This window comes from Tenrec ecaudatus, chromosome 10, assembly GCF_050624435.1.
Source record: "Tenrec ecaudatus isolate mTenEca1 chromosome 10, mTenEca1.hap1, whole genome shotgun sequence".
Lineage (NCBI taxonomy): Eukaryota > Metazoa > Chordata > Mammalia > Afrosoricida > Tenrecidae > Tenrec > Tenrec ecaudatus.
The window spans coordinates 4,807,193-4,819,443 of NC_134539.1; the positions used below are offsets into that span (position 1 = coordinate 4,807,193).

General features: G+C 54.2%; 1 protein-coding gene across 4 annotated transcripts in view; it reads left to right on the plus strand.

Annotated features, from left to right (window-relative positions):
* SMARCA2 (SWI/SNF related BAF chromatin remodeling complex subunit ATPase 2) overlaps nt 1-12,251 on the plus strand; it is a 178,232-nt gene that overhangs the window by 51,231 nt on the left and 114,750 nt on the right. For all 4 annotated transcript variants that reach the window (XM_075559865.1, XM_075559866.1, XM_075559864.1 and 1 more), the window contains exons 5-6: nt 5,734-5,989; nt 11,979-12,105. In XM_075559865.1, the coding sequence (XP_075415980.1) occupies nt 5,734-5,989; nt 11,979-12,105 (383 nt within the window). The remainder of the gene's footprint in view (nt 1-5,733; nt 5,990-11,978; nt 12,106-12,251) is intronic.

A 12,251-nucleotide genomic window follows, 5' to 3' on the forward strand; every position in this document is an offset into this window, starting at 1 on the left:
CTTTAACTGTTGATAGGAGTAGAAAGCCTCATATTTCTTCTCTGAAGCAGCTGGTAGTTTCAAACTACTGCCCCTGAGGTGAGTAATTCAATGGGTAAACTCACTATGCCACCTGGACCCCTGTCACTTCCCAAAAAGCCGTGCATTTTCCTGGAGTATCTCCTTATCACCGACATCCACAAACATGGTCTTAAAAGTGAAGTGGGCTCCTCAGGAAACGTGTCCAAAGCATCGTGTCCTGGGCCGGAAGCGGAGCAGTTCCTTTGAGAAAGCTTTTCAAGTTCTTCAAAGAGGTGAACAAAGGAAAAGGGCTGGGCTCTTTGGACATTGAGTGTAACAAACACTCTGCCCACCCCGCCTCCCAAGAGAAATGGCTTCGCTTCCCCACCCGGGCCTGAGACCTCCAGCTCACTCAGTGGCCCGCTGTCCTTCGAGAGCACTTAGTGTATCACTTACCGACTGCGAAGGTGTGTCTTCAGCCAACGGTGTCCCTAGACAATGGCCCAAGTGGTGGGGGTGGTGAGGACTTTTGTGGGGTGTGGCAGGCCTCTGGGTGGCACGGAGGAGCTCTGGTGGTGTCGTGGTTACACAGTGGGCTGCTAACTGCAAAGTCAGCAGTTCAAAACCACCAGCCGCTCTGCAGGAGTAAAATGAGATTTTCTACTCCCGTAAAGAATGACAGTCTCGGAAACCCACAGGGCAGTTCTACCCTGTCCCACAGGGTCGCTGTGCATCAGAGCAGACTTGGTGGCTGTGAGTTTGACTTGGTTTTGTTTTTGTGGGCGAAGATGGTGGCGCAGTTTGCACACTGCTGACCCAGGCGAAGGACATCATGCTTGGTAAAGTGGAGCGGTGGCGAGAGAGAAAAAGACCCTTATGTTAGGCTGGATGGACTAGAGAAACAAATCCGGCGGCACTCATCTATGTGTAAGAAAGATCTTTACATCAAGAAGTAATTATGCACGCCAGCCCAGTCCATAAGTCTGATCCTAGTCCATAAGCCCCTCTTCACACTCATGAAGCCGCATGCACTGATGCAGAGTGCAGGAAGCTCGCAGGCCGGGGGTTGCAGAGACCTGTGGCTCCAAGGGTGGGGGACGCATCGGGGTCAGCCAGCAGGAAGGCGAGGGCAGAGAGGGGGGGGAGGTTCCCAGGACCTGCCTTATAAGGAGGCCACGCCCACAGGAGGCACCATCAGGCTGTGACCTCAGTGGCCGGTTGATTGCCACCCACCCCGACACGTTTACAGTCTTCAAGTTGACGTGCCATGACGTCACGACCACAGCCCTGGACAAGATGGATTGTTGGCCCCGAGGCTGCGACAGTGCGCTCCCGCAGAAGCACCGTCTGAGGGTGGCACAGGGACAGGCGGACTTTCTTTCTGTTGTGCAGGGGTCCCCGTGGGTCGGAACCAAACCCCCCCCACCACCACCCCCAGTGGCCCTGCAGGGGAAAGGCCTGGCATCTTCGCCATAAAGACGGGGCTCACCCTGAGGTGGAATCAGCTGTGTGCGTTCAGTGCCGAGTGGAGCCGTTTCCCCGTTTAGAAAAGCACTTAGCACACCAAAATGATGCTGCTAACAGCCGAAGCCCTGGGAAGCCCGGGGAAGAGCTCCTTTATTTTCTATTGTCGGCTTTACCCTAACCCCACGCCGCCCCACCCCCGCCAAGAAAAAACCAACCAAATAAAACAACAACGCTCTGTCTTCCAACTCCTGCTTTACAACGCCGGTTTCCCCTCAAAAACAAAAAAGTGAACCGAAAGGAAAAGAAAAGTGGTGGGTGAGCGTTGAGGCTGACCCCTTGATGAACTACAGCTCAGAAGTGGGTCTGGGTAGCCCCCAGGGGGGAGCAGGGGCAAGATGCTTGGGTCGGTGGGGCAAACCCACCTGTTATAGCCTACAGAGTGTGACCCAAAAGGACAGGGTAGAGCTGCCCCGTAGGACTGGACAGTGTTGCACAGGCAGACTGCCACCTCTTTCTTCCGAGGAGCGGCTACTGGGTCCAAGCTCGGCCCCCAAGCTCTTTAGCCTGGTGGCACCAGGGCTCTGCCACCTGCAATACGTACAGGAACCCGAAAGAAACGCATTTCCAGTCCACCACAAGGAATTTGATGCTCTGCTTTTAGAATCAGGGTTACAGATAATCCTCCCGAAGAAATCATCATCACTGAAGATATCAGCTGTATGTTGAATTGTGACGAGGAAATCAGATGGTGCCTGGCTTTCAGAAAGAACAGCCCCTGGGCCTGTAAAGGCCTTGTCTTAGAACAAGCAGCCATCTAAGAGAGGTGTCAGCCAAATCCATGCAGAAGGAGCACACCAGCGCCTTGTGATCCAAGGATTGTAAGTGGCAGAACCCAAGATCAGAGGAAGGAATTGTATTAGAACTTAAATTCTGGGCACCAGGTTTGCTGAAGGCTCTGGAAGACATCAGTTTTCAGAGCCCACAGGTAGAGCGAGCCCCCTGGGATTTCCCTGAACCACTGACCAGGATGTGAGTAGTTTGCCTTCAGACAGGGTGTCTCAGAAAGTGGATTTCTGCAGATACAGTGAGGTTAAAATGTAACGTTCTGTCATTTGTTTTCCCCTTTGACCCCTTTTAAATTTGTTCTAGTTCCTATTATCGTCTGCTTATTTTTGGAGTGAGGTTTTTCTGTTTTATTGGACTGTCATGGTTGGTTTGTTTTGTTTGGGTATGACGTTCGGTATATGAACTCCAGAGTGGGTCAATCTATAGAGACAGTAACCAGATTTACAGTTAGTTCCTTAGGGTGATAGCCGGAAAGGCTGGCAGTGGGGTCATAAGCACAGGCACAGGAATGCAAAGAATGTTCTCAAGTTGACTGTGGTGATGACGGAACCCCTCCTTTGAACACATTTAAACCATTGGATGGTATAGCACGAGTTCTCCGTCCATCACACTGTTGAAAATAAGATGGAATCGTGTCTGGCTCTACATCTTTGGGAAGGCCTTCCCTAACTTCAAAGGGTGGGGGTGGGGGAAAGAATAGTGATACCCTGCCCATAGCACACACACACCTATGCACACACATCCAAAATACATACACACACACTCTCTCACTTATAGACATACTCACACATACACAATTCACACACTCTCACATATATACCACACTCACACACTTGCACACTCCACACACACACCCATGCATGCATTCATACACACACACATTCACACACACTCTCTCACACATACGTACACACACACTCACACGTGCAATCTCTGGATCCCTCGGCGGTATGTTCTCCCTCTCTGCCTTCCTCCCAGGCCAGTGTCCCGTTTTCCCTTGCCTTTCCGAGCTGAGCCCCTGGCCCTTGTCACTTAGGCCCATCGGTAAGCGGCGCCTCGTTGCAAATGGAAAGGGTTGCTCCGCATCTTCCTACTGCGCGCCTGTGAGCGGTGCTTTACGGAGCCCTGCTGCAGCGCACAGCTGTGTGTCTGCCGCCATCAACCGCGGCACCGCTTTCTCGGGAAGGGCAGGGCACAGGCTGGGCAGGATGCTTGGTGCGGTTATTCTTAGCTACTCCCCCGCCCATCTGGCCGCCTCGCCCAGCTCACTAGAAATGCTAGAGCAAGTGAGCACTTCACCGAGGAGGGCCCACGGGGCACGTGTGTTTGGTCCGTGCCTCACATCTTAGCTCAACTCCTGAGGTTTCACCTGGACAACTATTTTAAATTAACTGCCTTTCAATAGGCTGCACGGGCTTTTACTTCAAAAGAAAAATGCTAGACACTTTCCCGAGCTACACTGAATGTTTGCAGAAATATATCCTAAGACTCCAAAACGCTCTCACTGCCATCAAGTCGATGCTGACTCACGGCGACCCTGTAGGACAGGGTAGACCTGCCCCTGTGAGTTTCCTAGACGGTGACTATTGATGGGAGTGGAGAGCCCTGTCTTCCTCCCTTGGAGCTGCTGGTGGTTTCGAAGTGCTGACTTCTCAGATCGCAGCCCAGTGCATAACCACTATACCATAGGGACTCCTATATCCCAATGTATTGTTTAAAAAAGAAAGGAAAAAAATTGGTCCCCAAGATTTACTGATTTAGCCTGAAATCTAAGATTTCAGAAGAGGGTGTGTGTTTTTGGTTCAGGGCACCATGGTCAGGCAGCCCCTGCCGCGAGTTTGTATCTCTGGTGAGTTACACATGGAGCTACTGTAAGGTCAATGGTTCGAGCCCCTCAGACAGCTGATCTTCTCAAGATAAGGCTTTCTATTCCGGAACATTTGCAGCCTTGGAAACTCCCAGGGGCATTTCTATGGTTGTCCCATAGGGGTCACTGTGACTTGAAATCGACCAGGCCTGCTTGAAAGGGAGGGAGGACGCTAAGGTTTGGACCACACCTGTAGGGCCACACCTGAATCCTATTGGACCGTTAGGTGACTCCTGGGTTTTTTGAACTCAAAATCCACTGAAAATCCTTCCTAAGAAAACCCCACGGTGGAGCCAGGCTGAAAGGTGAAAGGCTGTTCTTTAATCACGTACTACTTCAGAGCCACATTTGGGCCTTGTTTTTCCTGGTGCTCTTTGGTGAGTGCCACTCCTCTGGAGGGACCAAGGCCAGAATCTTTGTCCGTCACCCCACTTGTCTCCCTACTCTGTTTTGCCTCTACCTCTACTTCCACCCCCTTCTAACTTTTTTTTTTCTTTTCCTTTCTCTCCTTGCTCTCCTCCCTCTTCCCCTCATTGTCTCCTTCTCCTGCCGTGTTCATTCCCACTGTTCTGTATTCTTCCCTTGTGCTTGTCCCTTGTTTTCCCCTCTAGTCCCTTCCTCCTCTTTGCTTCCTTTTCCATTAAGTCTCTCTGTCCCCCCCCCCCCCACCATCTTCCCTGCCTTTTCTTACCATTTCCGTGTCTCCTTATTCTGTCCTTGCTCTTTGTTCTCCCCATTTCTTTCTGTGGCAGTGACATCATCTGGTGTCAATTTGAGATTATTAAGAGCGAAGGAGTGGAGTTTAGCCTGTTAATCAGGTCACAGCTTGATGACCTCATTTGGAGGCGGTGCTAAGGAGATAAATAACTTGCTGGAGGTGGGGGACACACGCACATTCTCCCTGCAAGACATTCCTATTGACAAGCCACACAGAAGGAGCCAGAGCTCTGGAGCTGGAGGAGCCACATAGAGACCCATGCCAGTGCTGGGATGCTTCCACCGCCACTGGATCCAAAGGACTTTCCACCCGCTGGCCTGTCATTGCCTGTGCTGTGTGAGTCTGAAGGAGAATTTATAGACTGGTATCAGACATCTGGGCTAATATCGGACTTATGCCCTTGATCTGGGCTGGGCTGGGATATTTTCTTCATACACAATGGCTTTTATATAAAGCTCTCTTTTGCACATACCTGCGTATCAATGGATTTGGTTCTCTGGTCCACCCAGACGAACACACCTTCCTTTTCCTGATGACGCCTCTTCTTCCTAGTTTCTCCCTTCTCTCCTCCTTTTCTTCATCCCCCTGATCCACTTTAGCCTCCCTGTCTCCAACCATTCTGGGTCTCTTCCCCATTTGTCTTTATTCTTTCCTGTGTTCTCCTGTTACTCTGTCTGTGTTCCTGTCCTCGCCTCCTCCTCTTTCTTTCTCCCCCATTACCCTTCTCCCTTTCCCACCCCCCTTGCGTATGTAGGGGAGTTGGTATCCCCCTTGCACACACACACACACACACACACACACACACACACACTTGACTGTGTCGCTCTGTCTGCAGGCCCAGGGCCAGAGCTGAGTGGGCCCAGTGCCGCACAGAAGCTGCCTGCGCCTACACCCAGTGGCCGGCCCTCACCGGCACCCCCTGCTGCTGTGCAGCCCCCCGCGGCCGCAGTGCCTGGACCCTCCGCGCCACAGGCGGCCCCGGGACAGCCGTCGCCCGTCCTGCAGCTGCAGCCGAAGCAGAGCCGCATCAGCCCCATCCAGAAGCCGCAGGGCCTGGACCCCGTGGAGATCCTGCAGGAGCGCGAGTACAGGTGACATGCTGGGGGGAGATGGGGGTGGAGGTGGGCCTGTAGCTGCAATGGTTCATTCCCAACCAGGGTGCCTCATGCACAGCCACCGACAGCCCGTGGGGACTTGTGTGTGGCCCGGAGGCTGAGTAATCTGTGGGCCCCCTTCCCCAGTCTGCCAGTTTCCAGCAGAGCTTCCAGATGAAGATGCGGAGATAAGTCCTGGCAGTCTGCTTCTGAAAGCCCGGTCTGATGGCCAGTGAATGGCGGGAAGGGTGGGCAGCATCCTGTCCTCTTGTGGGTGGGCTTGCCGTGTTGGGGCTGGCCTGACCACACAGTGGTTGTGAAGATTAAATGCCCTCGTACAAGCCCCAAACAACTCTCACCGTGTCAATGCCAACGCATGGTGACCTCACAAGAAAGAGTTCCCAGGCTAAATCTTTAAGAGAGCAGAGAACCTTATCCTCTCCCTCGGGGCGGTTGCTGGGTTTGAACAAAGATGGTCAGCAGTCCAACACGTATCCTATTGGACAATGCCACCCAGACTGGAGTTCAGTGCCCTGGAGTCTGTTCTAACTGACAGCAACTCTGTGGGACAGAGTAGAACCAAGACAGTCTTGTCTTTCTCCCTTGGGAGGGCTGGTGGATTTGAACAGCAAATCTTGTGGTGAGCAGCCCAATGCCTTCCCGACAACCCCACCCCAGCTCCAACTCCAATGCAGTGACCTCAGGTCAGTTCTGACTCATCAGACCTACAGGACAGAGTAGAACCGGCCCTCTGTGTTCTGTGACTTTAAATCTTGACACCATCAGAGCCTCATCCTGCTCCTACGGAGCAGCCGGGGGGGTTTCAAACTGCTGACTTTGCAGCCCATTATGTTACTCACAACGTCATCAGGGCTCCTACACACACACACACACACACACACAGAGAGAGAGAGAGAGAGAGAAAGAGGGGAGAGAGCAAATGAGCATCAGGGGCTTCAAAAAGTTCATGGGCAATGGAATTAAAAGAGGATGGAATTTTCCCACAACCTCTTTTCAGCTGCATGTGCACGCGCACACACACACGTGTGTACAGGCTCATAGGTATACATCTTCTTGCCTGATTCATTTCTCCCCTCTCATAAAGCCACATAAGTGGCTTTTGGACTGCGGCACCTAGACAGCCGAGGGTCACAGAGCCACTGCCTCCTTGGGCGTGAAGTCCCAGCCTGGCCGGCTTTAGAACCCACAACAGCACAGGAGCCTCTGGGACCGCGCTTGTCCAGAGCCGCGGCTGGGTTCTCCTTGAAGATCAGTTGCTCCGCGGCAGGGATTCATTGGCCTTCTCCCTTGACACGCCCTCAGGGGCATCCTGTTAGCCTTGACATCGGCCCAGGGTGCTGCCTTATCGTGGGGGGTGGGTGCGTTTGAAGCAGCCCTCAGGCCAGAGAGAAGCCTCCTTGACAGTTTGATGGCCTGCATTCCAGCACAAATTGCGTGTCAGAAATCCTCTGATGGACGCTCATGTATGGCGGGGGGTGGGGGGGTCATTCTCATACCACTTACCTCGTCAACGAAATTGGGTGGGGGGGATGTCCAGAAGCATAATTTCCAAAAAAAACACGTTGAATCCTCTTGGTTTGGCTGCTCGTCCTGGTTCATCATGGAATCAGAACGTTGGCCGCCGTGTGCAAACGTAGCAGCAGCCTCGAGGAAGGTTGCTTCCTTCTGCTGCAGAGAGAGGCCTGAGTTAGGACTGACGCCCTGGCACCCACCAGCGTCCACCGTCCACCGGTGCAGGAGAGATAGGAGGCTTTCGACTTCCCGGGGGAGTGCCGGCCTGGGAAACCCACAGGGACGGTTCTAGCTATGAGTCTGCACCGACTCGGTGGCAGTGTTTCTTAGTGTTTGGTTGGTTTTATCCAGCATGTGGACACGTTGCCTGAGATTTGTTTATGGGCTCCCTGAAAACATGCCCCCACCCATACCCACCCCAATTCCCTGGATCTTTCCATCCGACCGTCATCGTTCCTCCGTGGTGGGGCTTGGCCTCACTCTCCGGGGTGAATGCTAGAAACTTATTGCCCCTTACTTCTGACTCACCTGTTTTCTTTTAGCCCCATCTTCACTGTACACCTCCCCGACCCCCACTTAATGGCCCACCTCATTTCCAAAGACCAGGTTGTTATGTGAAAACGGAGGCTAACTATATCCGATCACCACACGGAGGCCAGCCGCCCCCCTCCCATTTTGTAACTGTCAAACCAAACCACAGAGAATCTTGGCCCCGCCACACTGACAGGCAACAACCTTAGCCTTCACCTGCCTCCCTCCCTCCCTCCCTCCTCTGCATCCCGAGTCCTTGCCAGACATCAGTCAAGTCACAAGATAGTCACTGAGTGAGGAGTGGGTGTGGCTTCGTGTCCAGACACAGACTCATCCCTCAAGGACAGCAGGAAGCCACACATTGGCCTTGTACGCTGACTTCCCAAACAAGGGAGACGCGTTTCACCCTCAAGCGGGCTGACTATGGGAAGGGGGGCCTTGAACGACTCCCCACGTCTTTGGTATCGAGTCAGACTGCCACGCAGCGCAGACAGCCACTTGCTTGAGGTTTTCATCTGGCCTGTGTCCCAGCCCTGGCTAGTCCCTGCTCCGAAATTGCCCACGGCTCCTTCACCAGCACATGTACAAAAAGCTCTCTCTTTCCTCTCTCTTTCTCTCTCTCTCTCTCTCCATTGTTGCCCAACTCAGTGTAGGAACCAAATGTACAGGCGTCATTTTCTGTTCAAATAACTCTCCTACAGGAACCATCAACTTCTCTGCCCCTGTACAAATATCTGTTGCTCTTAATGGCTCTCTCTCTCTCTCTCTCTCTCTCTCTCTCTCTCTTTCTCGCTGGCTCACTCGCTCTCACTCTCTCTCTCGCTCTCCTGAAGGGCCGCTGCCCCTCCTGATGGACTCTTCAATCTGTATGAAACACCCAGTGACCTAATTTTACTCCAATTTCCGACCTCGTCAGGAGGATGGGAGCTGAGCCCTCCTGCAGCTAGGCGCTATTACCTCTTGCAGTCAGCTAGGCTGGGGCATGGGCCCCACCCTTCATCCGGCTGCCTGCTGAATGCCCCTGGTAGGGAAGCGGGACAATGCAGAGGAGCATGAATTAGGGTAAAGATTTCTGAGAGCAGCAGCCCAGAGAGAGGCCCCCACCTGCCCCGACTCTGGGTCCAGGGCAGGGGATTCCAGTGAGTGGGCTCATGCTCTGAACCCCGCTTCACTCACAGTCACAGGCCCTGGGCACAAGCTGCCCTCCTTCGATGCCAGTCCCCCAAGTTCCCTCCATACCCCAACCCCACCTCCCCAAGTCCCTCAACTGTCCACCTTCTCTCCTTCCCACCTTCCCAACCCCCAAACCCCTAGCCCCCACCTCCCCAACTTCCCCACACTTCCTCCCTTTCTCCACTACCCCAGTGGCCCCAGTTCCCTACCTCCTTCTGCACCTGCTCACCATCCCCACCTTCCCAAGTCTCTCAACTGCCCACCTTCCCCACCACCCTGGTCTCCTCCACCTCCCACAACCCCACTTCCTCCAGCGCCCCATTTGTCCATCTCCCTGAAATCCATACCTCTCACTTTCTTCCCACCCCCACCTCCTCTACTTCTCCAACCCCCAGTTCCCTATCTCCCCCAAGTCCACCCCTTCCTCACATCTCCACTGACCCCACTCCCACCTCCCCTAAACCCATGTCCTCTGCCTTCTCCCTTCCCTCACCGTCAACCCCTTCTCCCAGCCACTTGCCTTCCCCCCTCCCTAAGTTCTCCAGCTTCCCATGTCTCCCAATTCTCCATTCAGCCCCCCTCCCACCCCCAGACCAGTGGGGTCCAACCCCTGGTGTGTCTGCTTTCTCTCCTGAGCTGACTGTAAGCTGCAGTTCTCAGACGTAGTTCTCAGAAGCCCAAGGATGCGGCAGGCCCCTCCTGATACCCCCATGACCCATTTTGTGGAGGGGAGTAAGCCAGAGGCCCTGGAACAAAGGTCATGGGACGGAAACAGTCCCCGGAGTAAGGACTGCTGCGTCCAGACCAGGAAGGAGGAGCTCATGGGACTGCACTGTCAAGGTCACTTCCTCAGGGTGGCCTCCGCTTCCGCTGGGTCGTTTCCCTTTAAGGTTCTAGACATTTGAGCACAGCAAACATCCAGAATGGATTTGTCTGTTCCTATTCTAAGGTCCCTCCCATCCCCTCGAGCTCAATTAAGAAAACAAGCTGATGCTCCCGGTCAGCACTTTGGCCCCCTGAACATTCACACAATTGATGGACAGCCAGGTGTGTCCTTCCTAGAAGGAAAAATCACAGTGACCATCCCAGGTGGATAAGAAACATGGATTCCTGGTGCTGCAGTCGGGCGGGTGCCGGGCAGTTCAAGCCCACCCCCCACTGCGCAGGAGGCAGCCGAAGCCATCTGCTCCTGGAAAAGACTCACCATCTCAGAATCTTAACCCAGGGCCACGAGAAGTCAGGACTGAGGCTACGGTGGCCAGGAGGGAATGCCGAATGGAATCAGAAGAGCCGGCCCAGTTTGGCCTGCAGAGAGGAAGGACACAGCCATGACCAGCATTTGATGGGACTCGGCAGGACGGGATCTCGATAGGGTTCCCAGCGACACCTTGTGAGGACAGCTTATTCCGAAAACCAGCCTGAATGGGCTGCATGCGCTCAGCGACATGGGCCACAAATAGTGCGTCCCGTGGAAGTCAGTGAACATCTCCACACTTCCCTTATTGGTAATGCTTGTGGGAAAGATGGCATTTTTCATTTTTTCCTCCCAAAACAAACAGCTGCCAGTACGAGAGGACACGTTTGGGGGACTGGGCAGAAGGCGGTGTTGAAGGAGCCACCAGCCTGAGTGAGGGAGGACTTCGCTGCTGCATGAACGCAGCCCGTTGTAGAGACTGACACACTGGAACGTTCAAGATGAACTCTCATAGTCCACGTCCATGCAGGTTCCCAGGCGGAAATTGTATTTTGATGCCCTAGGGTATCACTGGAGCCCAGGAGACGTCGTGGGTGTCAGGTCGGGCTACTAACCACGAGGTCGGCAGTTTGACACCACCGCTTCTCTGAAGGAGGCTTTCTAGTCCCTGCCCACGGGGGCAGTTCTTCTCTGTCCTCTAGGGTCACAAATGGACTCGATGGCCATGAGAAAGGGGTTTCTCTCTCTCTCTCATTCTTGATGGTTTTCTTAGAAAGGAAAATCTTTGGTCATCTTTTCAAAAAAAAAAGAAAGAAAAAAACATACTGGTCTTCAGCCCTGCTGACCCCAACCCCCTCTTGTTCAGAGATGCCTAGTTCATCCTTTCTTTCTGCATGCCCTCCCCGTCCACAGAGGACGGGACTGTGCTCAGCAGGGTGGTCGCTGGGTGGTCTGGGTTTCCTGCTTTCTGTGGCCTCCGCACCTACTATTGTTTCTGCCAGCTGCTCAGCCTCCCGGGCCACCCACTGGTGTCAGAAGACAGGGCATGGGATGGAGCCCCTGGTGTGAGGGCCCACCCTCGGCTCGGAGTGGCAGCCTAGCTCCCGGGAGTCAGTCCCACCGTCCCTTCTGCTTGTCCAGCATCGATGTCTACATCAGCCTCACCTCCCATAATCCAAGTGCTTCCTTATGCTTGGGTGCTGGAGTATGATTGGGGGAGTGGGGGCAGGTGCTGCAGGTAGATTCCCACCACAGCGGCCCCATGTGACAGGTTTTCCCGCCGTCCCTGCAGGGGAGCCAATGGCCTGGTCTTTCTCCCTTGCCCCGTCGGACGGGTCTGTACCGCCTACCATTGCCCATGAGGGCACCAAGTCCCTTGCAGCCTCTGACCCACCCCAAGGGAGGTCTCTCCAGCCGCATGGACTTCAGACAACCCACTTGGGGGTCTGACACCATCGGGGAATGTGGAATAGAGTTGTAGGGGTGGCATGTCCCCTCTGACCGATGGCTCTTTGGTCTGGCAGCTCCCGCTCACCCATGCTTCTCTGTCCTCAGACTGCAGGCCCGCATCGCACACAGGATCCAGGAGCTGGAAAACCTGCCCGGCTCCCTGCCCCCGGACTTACGGACCAAAGCCACTGTGGAGCTCAAGGCACTGCGGCTGCTCAACTTCCAGCGTCAGGTAGTCCCTGTCCCAGCCTGAGGAGTGGGGACCTCGGCATAGGGCCGTGTATGTGTGTGTGTGTGTGTGTGTGTGTGTGTGTGTGTGTGTGTGTGTGTGTTTTGCAGGGGGTGTGGGGGAAAGGCTCCTGAGTCTGGTCCCAAACC